At 35.4% G+C, this 23,014-nt stretch overlaps 1 protein-coding gene across 2 annotated transcripts; it reads left to right on the top strand.

The window, feature by feature from the left end:
- Positions 1–312: 312 nt before the first annotated feature.
- LOC120345170 (fibroblast growth factor receptor-like) lies at positions 313–14,979 on the top strand. 2 transcript variants are annotated; one of them, XM_039414607.2, is made up of 17 exons: positions 313–575; positions 896–1,062; positions 1,902–2,067; positions 2,527–2,592; positions 2,938–3,042; positions 3,546–3,703; positions 4,337–4,428; positions 5,870–5,997; positions 7,171–7,295; positions 9,924–10,018; positions 10,142–10,271; positions 10,955–11,083; positions 11,391–11,458; positions 11,651–11,788; positions 12,409–12,514; positions 13,128–13,422; positions 13,955–14,979. In XM_039414607.2, the coding sequence occupies exons 1-16, from the start codon at positions 434–436 to the stop codon at positions 13,404–13,406; spliced, it is 2,094 nt and encodes a 697-aa protein (XP_039270541.2). In that variant the 5' UTR covers positions 313–433; the 3' UTR covers positions 13,407–13,422; positions 13,955–14,979. The 2 variants fall into 2 exon arrangements, with proteins under 2 accessions (XP_039270541.2, XP_039270535.2); XM_039414601.2 differs by having other exon boundaries at positions 316–575; positions 13,128–13,395; positions 13,955–14,978.
- Positions 14,980–23,014: the final 8,035 nt, after the last annotated feature.

Genomic DNA, 23,014 nt, shown 5'->3' with positions numbered 1-23,014 from the left:
AAAGCGAACGCTAATGCTGTCTTGCGGTCATATTTCTTTAAAACGGAAAGTTCGGAAATATGACGCCAGTACTGTCGCAGAATTTCCTGGTAAAAGCATAGCATGTCTCATAGAAACAGAAGCAATTATAGATATTTCTACGGGGATACCGCACTCTATACTTGGCCTAGCTTATACCATGCCAAAATACATCATATTGTTTGTTTATCATGTTGTCAAAACAAATTTAGGACTTGTCAAAGACAATAATACGCTCTGAAGAATTCTTCCAATATATATCGCGCAAACGAGCTAAAGACAGGTTAGTGATGACACGCATAACTTAAAAAATGCGAATATTTTCCGGCCACATCGTGAATTGACAGTTGTTTCATTTAAATATATTCTTCTTTGCGTTAAATACCTAGATTTTATAAACTCGTTGTAAATCATAATGAACCAAAAGTTGCAAGGCATGTATGCATCGAATGTTCTGTTATTCCTCATTTTAAATACTGCTGTGTTCGGAATACGCGATATGAAGGAATGCAAGACACTGGCAAACAAGAAGGCCATGAGCCCAAATGGATTTAATGGTATGGTATCCTTATTTATTACCAGGATTATTCAGTCTAATGTTTCATCATTTTGACAAATATTCAATTCGAAAGTGAAAGGTTGCGAAAGGCTTTTTCGTGAACGCCGCAAAATTCAAAGCTTCTGCGATTTTCAGTCATGAACCTAATCGCTTACATTTGTAATTAAATAGTTTTGTTCTACGGGGGAAGCTCTCAATTCGGACAACTTTTCGAACAGGCCTCTCAAAAAATCAAATAGCTAGTATAAAGTGTTTACTATAAACTCACTGAATGATAAAATATATTTCTACTTTGGTTCTATGATTTTTGGTATACAGGATCATTTATTAGAACTGGGTGGCTAATGGAGATCTTAGTTGAAAAAGGAGAAACTGCAGCATTTACTTGCAATCATATTGGATTCAGAGACGATGATCCAGCTAAATCACCCGACGTCGAACTGCATTGGTTTCATGGAACAGAAGAAATATTGCCAAATGAACGAGTAAGAACCATATTTTTATGAAAATTGAATCAAAGCAAGATTTTGAGGCCCATTTCTCTTTTCGTTTGTATGCTTCTGTTGCCAACATTACATTGGACTTTACAGATGATGTTAAGCCATTTACTTTGAGAATAACAGAAATTGCATCTAAGCGTACCAAAATATTTCAAAGCAATTAATCCGCAAACATCGCGGACTCCTCGCGGACTGACATCTCTGCCATGCAGATTGTTGACGACCTGTAGCGTGCAATCCTATATATGAAGCATAGGGCGTTATTTCCGGTCAATCGACTCTTCTAACAGTTTTTGATGTTTTTGTTTAGTTGGCCACAGAGAACGAAAATGTGTTAGGATTACATGTATAATATGTAATACAAGTGTGATATGAATGAATGTATTTATATCATTCTATTTCGTCATTTAATAAAGTAATATTATTCCCAATAATTGAACACTAGCGGCCATTTTCATCAACCAGGTTATATCTTAGCAATTCAATAACTTTAAATTGTCGTTATTATATTATCGTTAATGAATTACAGTGAAATTTCAATGCATTGAATGAATTTCTTGGAAAACGTGTTGTTTGCGTGACACTGCAATAAAGTTATGTAAACTATGAACCATCTATTCAGCATACACAAACTTTAATTTCTCAGTGTTAGCAAGCGATGTGACAAGACTCATTTGCACCTCTATTGAAACGGGGAACTATAGAGTATTAGACAAATCAAACTAAAATGTATTGGTATTTGAAAGCTCTATATTAAGATTTTTCTGAAATATTCCGAGCGATAAGTAGCATATTAAAATTTACATTTGAGTCATTTTTAACAGATAAAGATAATGGGATGTAACAAGAGGCCTTTCATTTTGGGGACTAGGATGTTCATAGAAAACGTTACTATCACGGACGTTGGAAAATATCATTGTAAATTATGGCTCAAAGGAGGATATCCAAATGATCAAATTGTATTTGAAGAAGATATGACGTTACGAATAAGTATGGATTAAAGTTACATAATGTTATTTGGAAAGATCAAAATGAATTGCCAGTTAAAAATACAATGAACATCCAATTCGTTATATAATTACTATTTCATTACTTCATTATACGTCCGAGAAGACCGTGTGAAAAAGAGAACGGATGAATAGGCAAACATAAAAAAAATTCATAACATGGAGATAAGTTAAATAATCAAAGAAAAACTGAAAAAAATGAAAAAACTATGTTCATTATCTAATATCCGTAAGTGAGACTTCTTAGAAAAAAAAGGAACTGAAATTATAATTCGAGTTTCTCCCGTGTTCTATAGTTTGTTCGAGATCCAATCCCCAACAGAGTGTTGGATTACAATTCTTAGTATTTCTTAATCGCAACTTATTTCATTTCCATAAACTGAACGTTGTATACATCTTTACATAAAACGTTAGTGTAAAATAAATAAAATTCAATTTTTAGAAAGTTATCGACCGACGGATGATATCGACTTGACTACAAATTCATCTCATTTAGAACATCTTCAGGGTGGGTCTATTTGTAATATATTTATTATTCATTTGTAGTGAATAGCTCTTTGAAAAATCAGACAAACGTAATAATACTACCCGAACAATCGATTTTCTTGCGATACTATAGCTATTCAACAAAAAAACGTATTTTTTTCTTTTACCGAGTTTATTAGTTTGATTTCCAGAGACCTTTCAACACACACGTCCTTTGCAGATCACTAAGCTAATAAAAATATACACATAGTGAGCTACCAGATTTGGGAAGAACGTTAATTTTTCCAAGTGGAGTGCATTGCACGTGATTTCAAACATGTCGCGACCGCGGTTCTGTACTATTAAAATTTGGTTTCCTATATTTTAGGTTCGCGAGCAATGCCTGTTTGGATCGTCTATATCGCAGTTGTGTCATCTTTTCTGATAGTTATAACCATTTCAATATACTGTTGTGTCTACTTAAGTATTCCAGGTAAGTGAAAATAAGTAAGAGTTTTTGTGTATCTAATATATCTCGGGTGTTCATTCTGTTGCTATTGTAAATTTTACTTTAATTATAATTTAACTAGCGTCTCGGGTTTACATTCTGGTGGCATCCAACTTTTCTCTGGCCAATTTTGCAGAGTCTGTATAGAATGTAGCGCTTTAAGATATGTTAAAAACGAGTAAACGGTATAAAAATAAAATAAAAATAAACCATAGTAATAGTCCACTTTTATTTGATACCGATTGGTGGTAACGTCAAATATTTCCAAAACATCAATTCTGAATTCATTTTGGATTTCAATCAAAGTTTCAATTATTTCAATTAATGACAAAAACAACATTTACTTCAATGTTGATGATCAAACTGCAATTTAAACTTTATTTAGAATACAGGCGCATAAAACTTTCCATCAACAAAAACTTTCGAAATTTTTTACACTAATTGTTTTTTAACACGCTCTGACATAAAAAAAGAAAATCTGTATTCAGATTCGAAAAATTCACAAACAACTTGTTTACGATACATCTGCAAGAAATTGCTAGGATTTTCAAGAAAAAACAAAAGCGACGAAGAAGCAGAACTAGCTGTTTACTATACAAACTCAACGGAGTCGAAAGAGCATGAAGTACTAACTGAAAAAGATTTGGTAACTATTTTTGCTGCTTTTATACTAAGTTACAATCTATTATATATTCTGAGGATGCATTGGGGAGTTACGAAAATGTTATACTGTAAAAAAATGCTGTTCTATGATAATGTCTTCTTCTATATTTTAGTTTTGAGAACAAAAACTCATCTAAAATGCATCGAAAAAATTTGTATAATTTGCTTTGAAAACATTTAGACTATATACGGAACAGTATCGTTGGCTTCCATTTTTTGTATACACACTGTATCCAATTTACATATGTAGAAGACTTTTTTCATTCAAATTAATTCAACTATATTGGTAGGTATAAAAAGTAGTGACTTCTCTACTGGCAATCCACTGCGACGGCCACATCCAAAGAAATGCATTGGCCTCACATTTGGATCGATAATTCATTAATTTGTTATTCCTAACTATTCGACTTTTTATGCCTAATTCATTATTTATTCGAATATTACATGCGACAATAGTTTTATCCATAGCATACTTCGAAAATTTGCCTGTTATTGTCGGTAGCGTGACAATATTCTGAAGGGCAGTCAAATTAAACAGCACAACTGCAATAATCACCGAATAATAGTAACCCTGGTTATTTAATGGCCATCATGAATATTTTAATGAATTTTTCAGGAATTGTTTTGTACAAAATATTCTTCTGTTTTTCCGTTTCTGACTGAGAGTGACGTCGAGGAAATTTTCAACATGGAGATTTCCAGGGAAAGGTATCAAATTTAAATACACATTCCAATAAGCTCACGTTTTCATGTGAGTAAACTAAAAAAAGGTTAACCTGATGTTGGAACAAAGTGGGCGCGTGGACCGTTTTGTAAAATACAGTTGTTGCGCTTTCGCGATATGTGTGCGTTTCAGTAGTCTACCCCTAAGCTACATTACGTACCATAATATTTATGCATTGGTTTTAGCTTAGTTAGGTTCAAGGGTCCTATCTTATTAATGGGTTCAAATGTCTCTAGCCTAATTTAAAAATGGTGATGAATGTGCCGAGAATTGCGTGAAGTTTTGTTATAAAAATTCTGAAAAACTGAAAAGTTTGCCATGGTGTTGTGTTAAAAGTAGAAGAATGTAAATACAACCAACAAATCGGACAAAGTTGAAAAAAAAAAGGGGCTAGACAGAAGAATTTGAAGACGATTCTATATAATAAAAATCCGGCTAGCCACTGTTACAGAGAGCAGTTTCTCAAGTTATCTGCTGTTGAGAAATACAGCCTATACACACGTTCGATTGACGTGAGCCGAAAGATTGAAAAGTGTCAAGTGTCAAGTAGAAGAATGTAAATACAACCAAAAAATCGGACAAAGTTGAAAAAAAAAATGAGGCTAGACAGATGAATTTGAAGACGATTCTATATAATAAAAATCGGGCCAGCCACTGTTACAGAGAGCAGTTTCTCAAGTTATCTGCTGTTGAGAAATATAGCCTATACACGCGTTCGATTGACGTGAGCCGAAAGATTGGAAAGTGTCAGTTGCTCTATCCGACTGGTAGGAACGGTCGAATTGTTCGGTAGGAATCCCTGGAGTAATTGGACCTGCAAAATAGTACAACGCTGGAAGTTCAACAAATACAACGATGCAGAGGGTCCATGTATCATACCCGGATGCTGGGCAATTGTGGCCGTGTAGAAAAAACAAAAAATAGCTCACAACTAGCGGATTCAAGTCAATAAATTGACATCTAGATTCCAAGCGAAAGGTCAGAAAATCGGATGTTCACAACAATCATAGGGGTCAATGAGTTCCAGTGAGACTGTCGTACTTAACTGCACCAACAAATCAGCACCTGCCAAACTCATATAGCCAAGTCATAAGCGGCTTTTAAAATTCAGTAACCGCTCTAGACCACATGTATCAATATCCAACAATACCCAGAGTGGGCTTGGATCTAAAAAAGGAATGATGCAAGGAGCCGCCACAGCCACCAAAACTATTCAACGAGACCAGTGATGAACCAGCTCGCATAGGAGGTGATGGGAACCACGATGATTTCAAACTGTCAAGATGATAACGGTCGTGTAGTTTCGATATCAATTCAGAAAAATATAGAAAATATTGTAGTGCGATACTAAATCATCTACTACTTGAATAAAGTCTGTCGTTGCGTCGCCCTAGTTTTGTTGTGTAACCTTCCTTTTTCTTTAAGACTTCATTGCAATCTGGAACACTCAATGCCGATTGTACTTGGAACCGGAAACTTTGGTCAAGTATATGCGGGAACAGTAACAGATTCCAGAGGATCAGTGACTCATGTTGCGGTAAAGCGTTTAAACGGTAATTAAATATTTGAAACTCAAAAAATCCTAAAAAATTATATAGTATCAAATTCGTCACAAAAATTTTTCCGCGATAACCCAACTTTAAAACTAAATATCGTCACGCTAATAACCGAATTGCGTAAGTCATTTTTAGCAGTTTTGAGAAAAACGTAAAAAACTTTCTAATGATATTGTTATGCCATTGAGAGTGAATAATTTGCCATGGTTCAACTTTTTGATCGTAGCCGGATTCAAGTTAATTTGTATGACGCAGTTAAGTGACGTCATAATGGCGCACTGTGACTTAGGCAGAAATGTGTCTATGACTTAGGGACATACGCAATTTTGCAACTTTACTATATGCACCAGTTCCAAAAACTAAACATTTCAAAAACGAATGTAATTCTCAGTATCTACAATGTCTAATCCCCAAAATAGCTAATCAGTTTCAATTACATCATTTTTTGTGTTCAAAAATATATATTTCATCAATAAAACACGTTCTGCACAGTGCACACCCACCGAAATAATACTAAGATAAAATATAAGAATAAAACAGCAATGCACCCAATATAAAAGCCAAACAAGGTGAATTGGACTCGGACAGTGAATATCACAAGTGCACGTCTTCCTATACTGTAGTATAAATTCAAATTAATACGCGCCAAGCTAGAATCCGAGATGCAAAAATTCGAAAATACTTCGCGGAGTTTATTTTGCCTTGTGATGTCACAATAATCCTGCGGTAACCATGATAATTCATTATGACGAAACAATTGCACGGATGTGCATGTCATACTAAATCTCCATTTTTATGGGTTTCGGAATTCTTAAAATAAAATCTGAGTTAACAGACAGGTGCGCAGCATTACATAAATACCTATTTTATAAAAAAACTCAAAATCGCCAAAAATGACTTACGCAATTCGGTTATTAGCGTGGCGATATATATATATATATATACTACAAATTATGCGTGATTTCCATATTCTTCCCCTCATCAGAACGAAATATATTTCATATAAAATTGTCTGTATACACGGAATGAAGCAGCGTAAACTTCTCAAAGAATGGTAGGAGCTATAAATGTTAAATCGATGAAATGCATTGGACGTAGCTTCTGTTAGAAATTACAACAATACTGGTATATTGAATTTCAACCTTACTAACGTTATTTTATGTACTATAGAGGGTTACAGAACAGAAGAACTTGGAAATTTTCTGAGGGAAGTCGTTACTTTGATGAAAGCGGGAAGACATGTCAACGTAATTTCGTTGGTTGGAACAATAGTACTGGACACACTGGAAGGCAAGGTATGTACTAAATGGATTTATTAATTAGGGATTAAGTTCCACTCCAGCAAAAATATATTGATAGTTCAAAATAATACTCGATATCTGAGAAAGGACACATTTCTTTATGTAATGAGCAACGACTTTAACAAATAAAAAGAAATGTTTGCATTTCCTCTTCCGAATACCAAATCCCTAATTACATTCGAACAAAAAACCTGCAGATTGAAGCACTGGGTCTTTAGGGTTGTGGTGAAATAATTCTGATCCACAGCTGGGCAATTATTTTTGCTATCGGGCAACATCGAATATACAAAATGCAGTAGCGGGCCGGACTAACTAAATCAACATACATTGCGCGTTTTTATTGTATTATGTACGTATTTAAATAAAACAACACATAACTATATCCAGTATAGCCTGATTTTTAAGAATTTTATTCAAAGCACAATTATCAAAACTAGTTTCGAGAGAATAAACCGGATCAGAGAAACGGCACGCCTGCAGAACGCTGGCCGAATTTGACCATTATTAATGCCGAAGAAAGAGTAACAATGCGAAATTAGGACCACGCCTAACGTGAACAGGGGTCGCGGAAAAATGTTTCGCATTGGAAGACGTTGCGAGCTCGAAAATTTAGAAAATACCACGGCTATCTGCGTATATAAAATTGTGAGATTGATTAGCGTATTATACTTAGTTTTGATACCTATTTTTGCTATACAGCCTATGTAAAACGTCTTGCTTAATTGTTCTCAACTTAACCCGCGGTTGCTTTGACAAATTATGAGCGTTACTTCTCTGAAATGCCACCGCAATCCGCGGACATAAAAATGTGAGGTGAAGTACCAGATTATCAGGCTTGTCCATGGAAATGGGATTCCCATGGGATGGGACATCACAAATTTGTATTTCCCGGGGGACACGAAAACCGTATGATTTTCGGGGAAATGATGGTAAAACACTTCGTTGTGGATTTTTTATCAATATATATTAGTAGAGCATATCTTTCTTCTTAGCTATAAAGAGCAAAATACATTCAGCGGGATGGGAATGGGACAGAGAAATATGTCCCATGGACAAGCCTGCAGATTATTTTTATTCGTGTTTTGCGATTTCGCAAATTCGACAAATCTGATCTGTTCTTACGAAACCGACTTCGCTCTGTTTTAAAGATTTTACCGCTAGAAAAATCATTAGGTCTGTGATAAAACCACGTCAAGTAAAATCCATACTGTTACCACAAAAATCGATTTAATTTAATTTAATTATCTTATATGTAAGGCCCCGTCGGTAGTTTTAGAATGATCAAAAGGTACATCGCGCGCACTATCGACTGTTTCAATTTCAGCCATAGTATGGTTTCGAGGGCACGTGAGTTTTTCAGTTTCTAATTTCTACAAAAGCGTTTTAATCTGTCGCAAGCTTCCTAAATAAAAATCTATATTGCTTCTGTTTATTTTTTGTATTTTATATCGCTGGCAGCTTCACTCATTCATTTACCCTTAGCATCTCGTCGCTGATGAATACATAATAACTCGTTTTTTCCATGGTTCACAAGACATATATGTGTTGAGAGATTTGTGATTAGACGTAAAGGTGTTTAGAACCAAAAGAACACCCCATGCTGACGAAAACCATCGACGATTTTAACAAAATTTAGTCGAACATTGTCACCGACTTTTTCAATATTCTTTTTTTTGTTTACAGTTAAAGTATATTTTATATGAAAATAAAAAATAAATTGTCTGAATCTAGATATCTGATCGCGGGCCGGATGAGAGTTGCCGCGGCCGGATGTGGCCCGCGGGCCGCAACTTGCCCAGGCCTGTTAATAAATCTGATCGGTGATTTCTGAGTGATTGAAATCAGTGGCGTGGTCGAAATGATACGAAGTTGACCAGGTTACATCATTGACGCGAAAAGAATAATGTAGTTGCTATATTGCGCTAAATAAGCTTTTTATGAGATTGTTGCCAGAAGTGAGGTGTCATCAAGATCACTTACAACCGCACAACTATCGCTTCTGTTCTTTTGATATAATGCGGTGTGTAAAATATAGTGGGAAGAAATTTATGTGTAACATGAGTTTTTAATATCATATCAGCGCTAAATAATATTGCTCAGTTTGAGACCAGTTTAATAATATTGGTATATATGGCTGTTTTCCATTGGTAAGTTAGGAGATCTATTAAAACTGACAATTTACACCAACCATTATTTATAAAATTGAAAAGCTTATATCACAGTCTATTATGATTGATCACATTTATGTCTGAAAGAATCTAATTGAGAAATTGATATTTTAATGGCCATTCGTGATCTAATTATAATCAATAGATTTATTTGAAACACGGTCTTTCTTTGATATCAACCTGAGTTATGCGGTAAGTATCATGTAAACGCTGTCTAAATCATCGTGGTCAAAAAGGTTTACTGGAGGCTGTAACGAAACAACTGCATAAATGAAAATACACTCTGAATTTAAAATTTACTAATGCTTATGTATTGACATAAAGAAGTAAACATTCAAGCAATTGTTTTTGAACACAATGAATGTCACAGAAATAACCAATGACAAACACTTGGTCTAGTATGAAACGATTACACATGCTATTTAAACTGAATACGTTAATTCTATATTTCAAGACATCCGACAGAAGCTTGAAAGTTCAACGACCACCCATACTAGTCATGGAGCTTGCCACTGGAGGGAACCTAAGAAAATTTTTACACGACAACAGGTTTGTGATAGATAATTACCCCCTTAAATGAAACTTCGATTTATGAAAGCACTCAATTTTTTTCAGGTAGAATTTCCCTTAGATGCATACTTATTTATTTGTTTTATATGTTGTGTTATACAGATTTAGCTTCACACCGTCTCAAATTTCTCGATTGGAATTCGAGAAAGATGATTTCCAGATAGACATGGAAACTCTTCTGTCATTTGGCCACCAGATATCCAAAGGAATGGAGCATCTCTCAAATAAAAATGTACGTTAATGTCAGCATTATGAAATTTAATCCAATAATCCTTCTTGTAGTCCGCGTCCTTTCGTTCAGGTTGGTTAGAATTCTAAAACATATAGGAATTGATTATTGTGTTTTCAAGATCGTGAAAACATCGTTTTCAAAGAGAATTATAAGCGGGCTCAAATTTTCAGACCGATCCGACAGCGGACCGGATATTTTTACGCTTGTAGTAGACCAAAAACTGATAAAACTCAACCCATTTGAAGGAAGTCAATCTTGTTTGGTGTGCCACTTCTACCCAAACATATGAAAGAAATGGATTTTATAATATATTTCGTTGGTGTGGAAAGTCACTGAGACGGCTTAATATAATGGACTACCTCGGTCTCACGTACGGTTAACAGTCCAGGCCGGGTATGGTTTTATTTTGCCAGTCATGATGTCATAGAATGAAGGTATGAACAAAAAAAGTTCATTTAGTGCTTCATTTCCAAATAAATGCGAAAATCGACTCCCAGGTTTAAACTATGTTTCCAATAACATACATTGTTTTCTTCACGGGTTTTTCATTTTGTCGTGAGTCAGTTTGACTGATTAGAAAGTTAGCCATGCGTAGGCCGTGCTATTGATGATACCAAATGCAACAAAAACTATTTTGGCACGGCAGTCGCAATAGCTTAATTTTTAATTGATTTTAATTGCAGATCTTACATCGGGACTTGGCGGCTCGCAACGTTCTACTTACAGAAGACTTGGTGGTTAAGATAGCTGATTTTGGATTATCGAAATTTATGACAGATGAAAAGCAGTATTACAGAGTTAATAACCACGGTGTATGTGAAACGTGTAAACTTTTAACTGCAAGATGACTCCCATTCCATTACTTACACTGTCACACTAACACAGCAACAGTTCGTTGCTTCCTACTGAAAGTAAAATAAGTCCAGCGTCAATTTTAAAATTACATTACCTATGATGATCAATACAATTTTTGGGTTCTGATGCCATTTTAGACTTTGACATTGATGAAACGTGAGACGGTGTGTGACTGTGTAAAACGACTGTCATAATATCTTCTACATCGTCAAAAATTATGTGGCAATCTAGACTAATTTTTCATGTCGGTTCATTCCCTTTCAGATTACTCCAGCAAAATGGACTGCTCCCGAGTCGCTGTGGACCAGCAGATTTACGGTTAAATCTGACGTGTAAGTTTTTTTAAATCAATATACTGTACCAAATACGCTGTGAAGTAGAATTGCCTAAATATATAGGGATAAAGTTAAATAGCACAAACATATGCCATGAGGTGAAAACACTATAATCAAATAAAATAATAATAAATAAATACCACGATAACAAATTCATTGCTTTATGCTTGCTATTTTTCGTTTTTACAGGTGGTCTTATGGAGTTCTTTTGTGGGAGATATTGACTCTTGGGAATCAGCCATACGCAACTGTTCCTGCGTGTAAATTATATGAATATCTTACTACAGGAAATAGATTGAAGCGGCCGAACCTGGCCTCGTTTGAATTGTAAGAAACATTGACTTAGAACACATTCTCTAAAATGAATCTATTTATTTAATGCAGCGGTTTCCAACCGGGGTCCCGTGGCGCTTCAAGAGGCCACAGAGCAGTTGTTGAGGGTCACAATGCACAACTGATTTTACGTTACTCCTTACAAGAAAACTTCCCGTTCTTCCTAGTTTTCCGTGAGTGCTAAAAGCCTCCGGGAGGGAGCTCCGGGGAGCCATAAAAGGCTGGGAACCACTGATTTAATGTCTATTTGGATGTGTTGATATGTATCTAAAATTCTGAAGCATATAAGGTATTTTCTAGATCTCTGCTTTACATATATATATATATATATATATATGCAATATATTTATGCCTACAAATCCATCAAAGAACAAACTTGTCGCCAAGCCAAAAATAAATTTCCCCATTCAATTTTATAAATAAGTAAACGCGTACCAGAAGCATAATTATTATTAATTATTAATCACATATATAATACCTGATTTCACCCAAAGTTGTGTTGAATTTTACATTCCGGCAGAGATGTTTTCTTTCTAGCAAACGGAGTGTAGAATTACCAACAAAATATGTCAGTAAATTCTCAATTGGAAAACTCAGTATTTATATATTTCCAGATACGAAATCATGCTCATGTGCTGGTCATGGGACCCAAAAGAGAGGCCAGATTTTACGATTCTCTCCCAAATGATGAAACGCATTTTGGTTGCTGTTTCTAACCAAGTAAGCAACGCGATCCAGATCTTATGTTCAATTGCAAATTTTCTGAATGCATACCAGTTAGGGTTGAAATTTTTGTTATGAAAAAATAGGCGAGTAACTTCATTAACTTCGTTAACATCATTTCTATCGGAAAATCACTCGAAATCGTGCCGCTGGTTACCCTAGAAAATAACAGAGCAAGGTTCGAAGGCAGGGGGTTGGGCCAAAACGAAGTAGTATCGAATATCTTACATTACCAGTAATCTACTTTGTCAAAAGTCGAAAAACTTCCGACTTCCAAACTCTTAATTTTCAATTTTGATGACGTCATCACAAAAAACTGCAAAGTGAAGAATGACTCCCATGAAGCCCACAGAAATTTTTGAAATAAAATATCTTTCTAGCGACAACAACAATCTTGAACCACTGAATTTCAAACCATTTCAAATTTCAAAGCTATTGGTCCAGTAGTTAAAGAAACGGCGATTTTTTCAACAAGAAGATGAATACTAACAACAGCGAGAACAATTTTAACAAAACGATCCAAAGGTTCACTTCGTGACCAATGAATATATATTCTAGGCAATAATTCCCTCAAGAAACATTATAATTTTTTGTAATTGTCTCCATTCAGCCCTACATCGAATTTGCAAATGCGAGAAGTCGTCTTACAGCATATTCAACAGAGCGTGACTCGGGGTTATCTTGTGGAAATAGTTCAATGACAGAAACAGAGTCTTTTGATTCCATGAGTGAACGGACGTATAGCGCAACATCGTGTGACACTTACACAAGTACGGAAACAGTAATCGCTAAACAACAACAGCAACAACGTTATTCTGCCGGCATCGTTTATGAAATCATGAATCCACTTTATGAAAATCAGTCAACTGAAAGCATCGGTAACAGATGATTACAATACTGTTTATGTGTGTAATAGTTATTCTGGCTTCTGTCTTTATGAGCTTTTCATAAATCAAAGATGTTGGCTAATTTATTCCTAGTGCTATGCGCAAGTCGAACTCCCATTTTTTGTACAGTTTGAGTAGTTTATTCTGTGTTCTTGAATAAATATTATATACTATAGTAACAATTGAAATTATTATAATATTGGTTTTACTACAGCAAATATAATACAACGTTGCTCCACGAAAACGACAAAATTCCTCTCTGGGGCGAGATCCTCCCCGCTTGGGAAACGTTGCGCTAAAGGCTGTTAACAGGCAGACACAGCTGATGAATGCATAAAAGCAGAGTTCAAATGATCGATATCTTTTCATTTTCAAAAGACAATTTATTACACCCGTAGTGATATGGTGGAATTGGATTAGCGATGGCCAGAAATACGCCTATAGTTGGCCAAACTACTAGGAAGTGTGTCATACCCCTATCAGACTCTGTGGTAAATTCACGTCCTATATTTGAGTATATATCAACACGTACCTTACACATATTTTGCAGAAGTAACGTCACCAGAATACGTAAACGAAGCAAATCACGCAAAGAAGATGACAGATCCAAGTCCATCTTGAACGCAGTATGGAAAGTATTCCAACTCGAATAGTTGGCGACAATGTGAAAAGCACCAAATCCATCCTCGTTATACCACTGCAAAGCAACTTGAGACAAAGCACAACTTCCATAATCATATAAGCAACATACGGTCTCAGTCTACCTCAAAACGATATTGTTCTATTGTGATAAAGACTTTGATGAACAGAAAATTGATTTTGTTTTGCTCGAACTGTTCGTAGTCTGCTTCTTATTTTTCGATTGAATTGAATTATGTTCAATGCTCATGCTCAAATTTCGCCATTTCAAAAATAGTAGCTATTTTACATACACATCAGTAGGGGCCGTGTTCGAAGCTGAAATGCAAAGCGTGGGATGTCAGAAATATCTCCAAATCCAAAGTTTTTCATTATACATTGTGCTGTATATAATTGTACGCCACTAAATTTTTACATTTCATCCCACACTAAACACATTAGAGAGCTTCTTTAAATTATTCAACTGAATAAAACATTATACATATGTTTAAACCGTTCGATGTATCACGACATCCTTGGTTAGGTGTTGTTGTTGTTATATGTTTTATGGCGCTTATAGCTTCAGTGGTCTTTTGCGCCATTGATCAATTCAAATTTAAAAATACTATACTAACATATAATACAATATTTACTAATATATAACTATACAATTGAATCAATTGCAATAAGTAATTATTTCTAAACATTTCTGCCCGTAGATAAAACAAATTCGATAACAGTTTCAATAATGTCCATGTTACTAAGCACTTCTTCCAAAGTCATTTGCAGTTTAAGTTTTCTGGCTTTGCTAATGACTGGGCTCCTTTGATGATTATATCGTTGACAATGCAATAGGTAGTGGGCTACGGTCTCGGGTACGAAACACTGTTCACAAAATCCGTCAGAATGACAGCCAATTTTATGTAGATGTGCATTCAGGGCACAATGACCACTTTGCAGTCGGAATAAAAGAACTCGATATTTACGTGACAAAGTTTCGTTTTTTAGTCGTGACATCGTATAGAATGATTCCAAGAAAAATTCCATTTTTCTCGAGTCAATGTATCAAAATATGATTTCGCTTCTGAGACGGAAAGTGGCAGAATTGCATCAAGGGAAAGTTTGTTGATTGCTCCTTTTGCCAGGTTATCCACTATTTCGTTTCCGATAATTCCTACGTGAGCTGGTGACCATAGGAATGTAATTTGTATTCCTTGTTTTGTTAAACCGAGTTTATTGTAGCTATTTTCACAAATAATTTGTTTTCGAATGCTGAATAATTAAGAAGAGCTGAAAGGGCATTGAGACAATCTGTTATTATCAATACACGTTCCGGTCTTGTTGTTGCGATCCATCTGAGACAACCCAGAATTGCGTATAGCTCCGATGTATGTGAAGAGACAAAACGATGTAATTTCATTTTTTTCTCTACTTTCGCTTGAGGCACATAATATGCAGCACCCACGCCAAATGGGTTTTTCGAACCGTCAGTGAATACTTGTACATAGTCTCGATAGTTTCCGTGTATATGGTCAAGAAATGACGTTTGAAGTATTGTTGGTGAACATGTTGTACCATAAATCGTTAACGATGTATCAATTTGCGGTGGCTTCATCATCCAGGGAGGAATCTCGAAATTGACATCTTTCGCAACAGAGAAGTCGGTAAAAAAGCTGTTGGTTGTTTTCATATTAAATGTTGCAAATGATGGTTTGTCAGAAAAAATATTCTTCCCACGACTGTTTAAATAATTGTGCTGTAATTTCGCTGTCATGAGGGATCATTCTGCATTTGTAATGTAGACATTTTCTATAATGTATAATATGTAAAGGCATTTCGTTACACTGGGATTGTAAAGCTAAAATAGGAGTACTTTTTGATGCACCCAAGCAAATGCGTAAACATTGTGATTGGATTACGGCCAGTTTCCGCAATATAGTCGGAGATGTAAAATAAATTGCTTCCATGCCATGGTTAGGTGTAGTTTATCTACTACTTAACGCCGTGAGCGGGTATGATATGACAGGTCGAGTCAATTTGCTGGGTCCGATTTATCCTGCACTCAATCAAGTCCAGATCTGCTGTTGTCAGATACTTCATAAACAGGTGAGTGTTTTCTTCCCTTTAATGAAGTCAGACGCCAGTATTGACTTATTGTACGCTACAGGCTCACGCCTATGCGTAGGGTTTTGTTTTTTATCAATTCCTAAAAAACAGGATTTAGACGATGAGACACCTAATCCTAGGCTATGCTAATTGTGAGGCCCCTCTGTAACAATGTCGTCACAAACTAATCTGTTATGACGTCATAAAATAAGTTGTTGGTTTTTGTAGTTTATGTAATATGACATCACAAATACATTTTTCAATTGCGTGAATTACAAAATTTCAGCTACAAGCAAAATATATACAAAATGTCATGGCACCAGCAAACCCGACATCATAATACTCGATTTTAGTGAGATCTGGCATAGTAAAAATTATATAAAATAATGCTTACATTCTTTGTTGCTTAGGTAAATTAGTATATATAGCTATACATCGATATTTTTTCATAAAATAAAGGCTTCATTACTGTAAAAACTTTTCAGTTTATTTGAATTACCATACTTTGTTTTAAGGTTAAAGAAGTAAAGTTTTTCAAAGTTATACAAATTCATTTATTCAGACGTATTTTAATTTTTACAATCTTTTAAACGGAAAATATTTAGAACAAGAATTATTACCCTGAATAAAAAAATGTGAGGTCTATAATGTTTTAAACTGGCAATATTCCGGAACAAGCCTTTACAATTCAAGAACGATTTAAAATGAATAATAGTTCAAAATTGATTGTCAAGGCCTCCGAGGTGCGAGGCCCCTAGGCTTTTGCCTGCCTTGCCTAATGGTATATCCGGCTCTGGTTCGAATCCCATGAAAGATGTGACAATGTGCAAGGAGATTGTTGGACTCCTTGCCGTCGCGAGGCGGTTCATAATGGCTTGTCTGTTGCGTTTTCCTCCGCCAACCACGTTTGTGGATGCATAGCGGTACAGCTTGTGAAGGCGTGTATGGGCAAGTCGTCGATATTTGAGGCGTTCCGAATGGTTTATTGCGAATAAGAAGCGACTGACAAGTTTTTACATCCATTTTTCTTGTTTTAGTTTTAGAATATCTAATACAAAAAAATCAAATAATACGGCCATTTCTAACAAAACAGGTGAAAAAAAACTTGATTCAAAACAATTGTCTCTTCTTAAACAAATCCCTAGTAGCACCACATTAGAAGCATGGTATTATTATCGTAAATATGAGCCATACCTCCAAATTTCAAAAATGTTCAATTTTTCTATAACTCAATTTTGTCTAAGTATGCCGTTATACCACATATAGATACAGGGCCGATATGTGACCCAAGCTCATATCCGCAGCGGCGATTTACCAAAAATACGTTTTCCTAGTTCCTCCACCAAATGAAATTTTAACATAAATTATCATGAGCCAGCTTTTGAAATTTATTGAAATTTTCAGGTCTACTGTTGATTTCGAAATATGTTGTCCGAAAAATTAAAATTGTACTATTAGCCCAACAATCAATATTCTCTGGAAGTGGACTCTAGCATAGGGGTCTCAATCTCAATTTACCTGGGGGCCGCCGAGACGGAGTCTCAGTGAGTCCGGGCCGCATCCGGTTTTTCATAATAAAAGCATTAAACTAAAGTTAAATATTTTTCACTGTTTTTCTATACACAAAACATGTCAAAAACATAAATGTAAGTAATTCCGCGATGGACCTTTCTCCGAGCATCTACTTCCTTGTTTATTCCGTAACATGGGCTAATCAGCAAGACACAAAAAGTGACGTAACAATAGACTTTTTTTGCAACGCTCAGACACTTGTCACTCAGAAAGATTTTCAGACATGTTTGTAAACATTACCTCGTTTTTGCATGCTATTTGTTAGTTTTGGGTTGTGTTTCAGAAATTCAAGTATGAATTAAAGAACTCAATGATCATTCTGATTGCTTGGGCGTCGTAGCTTAATTGCTGTAATCAAAAGTTAGTTTAGAAATAGCTGTGATAGACTAGGCTAAACTTCTCTACCGGTACTGTTGAAAAACAGGTTATTGAATGTTTTGAATCAAAATGATGACGTGAAACATATACCCCAGTTTATAGGCTTCAACTCGCGAAGCCACCTCTAAAATAAGCACCAAGAATTTGCAATAGTAATGTATAAGACAATTTTTCTCGGGGTCAAAGGTCCATCGAATATCATGCCTACAGATACGGTACTAGTAAGTTATCGTACCGCATATTCCTTTCGGGGGATAGATTATAAAATATTTTGTTTTGCTCTTCTTGTCCTGATCATATATTAAATGCATCAATCAATCTAACTGAGCTGAGTGACTTTTACGGGCCGCACTAACATTAAACTTTCATACCGAGGCGGGGGCCGCAAACTATCGTCCTGCGGGCCGCAATTGGCCCGCGGGCCGCGAGTTTGATACCCCTGCTCTAGCACGATACAGTTTTGCGTACATATAAAATAAGTCTTAGAGCAGGGCTTCCCAAACTTCTGAGCTCGCGGCCCCTGTTCACGTTAATAATGATAAACAGTTCGAAATATTTTATTGACACAGTCAATTCTCAACTTTTAGTAGGCCTACTCGATGAAAAAAAATTAATTTACTTTTACTCCGATTAAAACACCACTTAATTATTCAGTGTGATGAGTGCGAAAGTTTTGCAGCAAGTCCAGCAGTGGCTTAATGTTTGTCGATTGAAGGTCTCAATGATAATGAATTACGTTTGGCCACCGGCGGCATGGTCCTTATCAGGCTTTGTTACTCACTTTCAAGGATCCAATTTAGCATAAAGCAGCGGTTCGTGCGCGCCAAATTATCAGGGAAAAAACTCACGGCGCACCTACACAAAAAAATGCTGCCTTTAACTAAAAAAAACAATTTTATCATCGTTAATGTGTACTTTATGCCTTTTAAAGTTTATAAAAAAAGTAGTAAACCTAAGGAATACAGGCAAAAGATTAACTTCTCTTCCTTATCTCTGCCATGTTCTTCATTAAGAAGCTATAAAAATCACACATGTTGCATGCAGCAAGTGGGGTTTACCTCTACTGTTACGTAACAATAGACCCTACGTATCAGAAAGTGAACAAGATAGAGTAGTGAAATGAAATTATTAATTCATATTATACATCATTTACAATGATGAGAAACAATAAAACCTTTAGAATAAATAAAATATCTAAAATATTCAGTCATTTAACACAAATCTCTTAATTTTCGAAGCGAATTTAGCAAAGCGCTGGCATAACGATTAAAGCCGGCATCGTTGTGCAATCAAATCGGGTTTACGATCAGTAGCCTATAGACATTGTTATGCAAGCGCGAGGATTCTACCGTGTTTCCCCGAAAATAAGAGAATGCGACCTCCACTTAAAATAAAACTTACTCGATAGCGCAAATTTTTTTTTGACCCAGTCGATAGCAAGAAATCTTTTCTACTCATTTTTAATGGTTAATAATCTGTTTAGCAGTTATTTTAAATAAAAACGTGTTATTTATAGTAAATAGAAATCGGTTTTCCTATTTCGTATATATAAAAATCACGTAATTCCCTAATTTGTAAATTTGTTACAAAAAATAAAAATAAAAGACATCACCCCAAAATAAGCCCCGGTGTTATTTTTCGAAGAAAAAATGGAGACGCTGTCTTATTTTCGGGGAAACACGGTAAGATGATGTATTCACTCGGAATCGTGAGATTTTTTTTACACTTGTTTTAATAATTGTATTTCGAATCAAGATTCTGAAAAAGTGCAATAGTGTAGTACTTTGTGTAAAATTGGTGTTCTCTTTGCGGCCCCCCAAAATTCGTTTCGCGGCCCCTAGTTTGGGAAGCCCTGCGAATAGATAGAAGCCCCTGGGAAGCCCTGAGAATAGATATTTTTGAATTTCAAATACTGTACGCATTTTTAAACGTCATCATACACGCTGAAATGTCCAGGGACGGATCGTGTCTTTTAGAGGCCCTAAGCACTTAAGACTTTGGTGCCCTATATATAAAAAATAATATTAATTAAACTAGTGTTCCATGTTATCTTGAAGTAATTGAGTAAGTTTCAGTATTTATTGCTAATTGAGGGCCAGGTTATGATTAACTTACATGATATTTTTCGGAAATAGTTTTTATGCCTACAATAATTTAAAGAGCCTTCCTTTGCAGTAGAGGAGAACGGATCAGTTTTAGATTAAAACTTGTCATCAGACTAAATTGAATAAACAAAATTTCAGAACCATATATTTATACATTGAAAATATATTGGAATTTGTTTTAAAATAATCTAAATTGTGTACTTGGCTGTATTCTATGTTATCAGTATACCATTGAACAGCCTAAAATATTAAAAACTGTCTCACTAAATCTCGATGTGTTCACCAACATGTGTCATACAAAAGCATGTATTCTTAAAGACCAATTCTAGTTATATGTTCACAGATGCTGCCATCAACATCGTTGAGATTACGGTATCTGCTTTTATTTAAGACTCAGAATTATGTCCAAATTATTTGAATCAAGGGTGCATTCCATTTAACGTTACACCCAAGCTCCGTGAGTTTAAGACGCAAGTCTGAATTTTCCATGTAACAGATCATATAAAATAAAATGTTCAGGTCAATTTTTAGCTACTAGTTCTGGTTTCCATATCAACCACTAGTTTGTGATAAAGAGCAACTCGAGTGTTAGCAAAGTAGTGGCGCTATATAACTTGGTCCTTTGGAAACTTGGGCCGGAAATGGAATAAATCAGTACATCTCAACCATTTTTTAGATTGCGGACAGATAAAATTTCAATACTAATTTTGCGAACCGGTGAACCTTCAAAATCAATCCAAAATGTCAAAAACACAAAACATAATTGAACGAATGTAATTACGGCAAAAGGTATGCAATTCAAAAGCAGACAATTCAAGTATGTTGTACAAACAATCATCAGTGATTTAGTGGCTTTGCCACTGAGGTTGCTATATTCTTTTTCAAGTGACATCCAAAACTGTGACAATGGCATCCAGTCGTTCAGAGCTTGAAAAGGGCGTAGGACCTCCGACCAAGTTTGGTTTACGCATTAATAAGAGTTTACACTCACAAAAAATAAATTGCCAGGCCATCAATGCATTGCATTCTGCAATTGAGATATAATATTGGAATATATTTGGCGGACCGGCAGGAAGGTTCACGCGGACCGGCGACGGCCCAAGAGGCTGGCAAGTGTGCGCACAAGTCATTCGTCGATACTTTTATATATATATATATATATATATTAGCCATATTCGCAGCTCCGCAATTTGTTATGTAGTGGAGTTGGCTATAACATCAAATGCCTTGACTCAAATCTGCACAAGTGATATAATCCCGAATTAAATCTCTCTTCAATACTGGAATATAATTTGAATTAAAACAACTTCGACTCTGTGACAGCCAGCGAAATATATTTTAATCGATCTTTGAAACAGTAAGATTTAAATTAATAAGAAAGATTTTGGATGAAAGATCAAAGCGAAACCTATTTTGTGGTCCAGGTGGAGTGATCAGTTGTTATGTGTGAATTTCTGAACCCTAATATTTAAGAAGATGTAACTTTAGAAAAGAGTTGAAGCGCCAATTCCATTCCCTCTACAACGAACTGCGAAGATAATTAGTTCCAGTTCGTGAAAATAGTAACATTACACAACTTCGTTGTTCCCACGCTTCTCCGGCGCTCGTTTGATTACATCCTTAATCTGAATGTATTGCAGCCATTGCAGGTATGACGACTGCGTATGTATCGCGTTGAACACGTGACAGGAAGTTAAGTAAGTATTCTTAAGTTAAGTATTCTTACCTTGATATCGAAATGGAACAATTTTTTATTACTATTTTAAAGAAAATTTATATTTATTTACAATGTTAACTTCAACTATAGAAGTATAATCGGCGTTTAATAATTGTTACCCATCTGCCATGAAATGGAAGTCGAACCTATCAAAAAGCAGCGGTATAATTTAAAAAAAAAAGTGAACACCACGAATTTAAACTTGATCAAAAGTGTTCTTGAATATTTCCAGCTTTGTTTCAATGGTATATTTATGTTAAAAATCTAACCCTTTTGATCCCATGGCGTATAGACACATCGCACATACGCTTTCAGACAATTTTAGGTGACGAAAGCCGACATTAAATTGAGTTTAAACGAACTCAACCAAAGTTTGACGAGTCGTTCGCAAGGTTATCTCAATTATTTAATACCTAGCTTATTTAAAGCAGGTACATAAATAGTATTTTATTTATATGTGTTTGACGTTGAACACTGTGTGTAAAGGAAATGTGTGTTGACTTCAATTAAAATGCGCTCGTGCTCATAATCTGCATTGTGTATAAATTAATGTTACCGCCTACTGTGAATGGAATGATAATTGGAACAATGTATCTCCACCTCTTCTCCTAATTTACGTTGGAAAATGTTATAAATTATAATATATACAGACGGGGGGCCACCATAGTGGTCCCATCAAGTAACTATATTTTAGCTAATGTCAAAATATGAGTAAGATGGTTGCTTTGTTAGCTCATCAAAATAACAAATCGCCATGGAAACGATGCGAATTCGGACATTTGCGTAAGCACGCGCCACGTTCCCACGCCGCAACGGACGCAAAAACATAAATTGGATACAAAAGCATTATAAAAATTATTTCAGACCACATTTTGAATTTATTTATAGTCAAATTCAACTGTACGACAGTCATTGCAGCGGCATATTATTAGCAATAAACTACTTTTAAAGCAATCGATAAAGATTACCGGTAATATCAAAAGAATGAGCGTCAATAGGCGTACGGCGTAGTGATTTTGAAATTTACTTCTCCTCAACTCATTATCTGGAATATCTTTATTTGTTTAGTATGAATATGCACATTGACGCCGACTGTATCAAAAAGTATGGAAAT

Source organism: Styela clava, chromosome 1 (assembly GCF_964204865.1).
Source record: "Styela clava chromosome 1, kaStyClav1.hap1.2, whole genome shotgun sequence".
Lineage (NCBI taxonomy): Eukaryota > Metazoa > Chordata > Ascidiacea > Stolidobranchia > Styelidae > Styela > Styela clava.
Note: the sequence above shows the minus strand (reverse complement) of the source record. Positions and strands in the feature narration are given on the sequence as shown.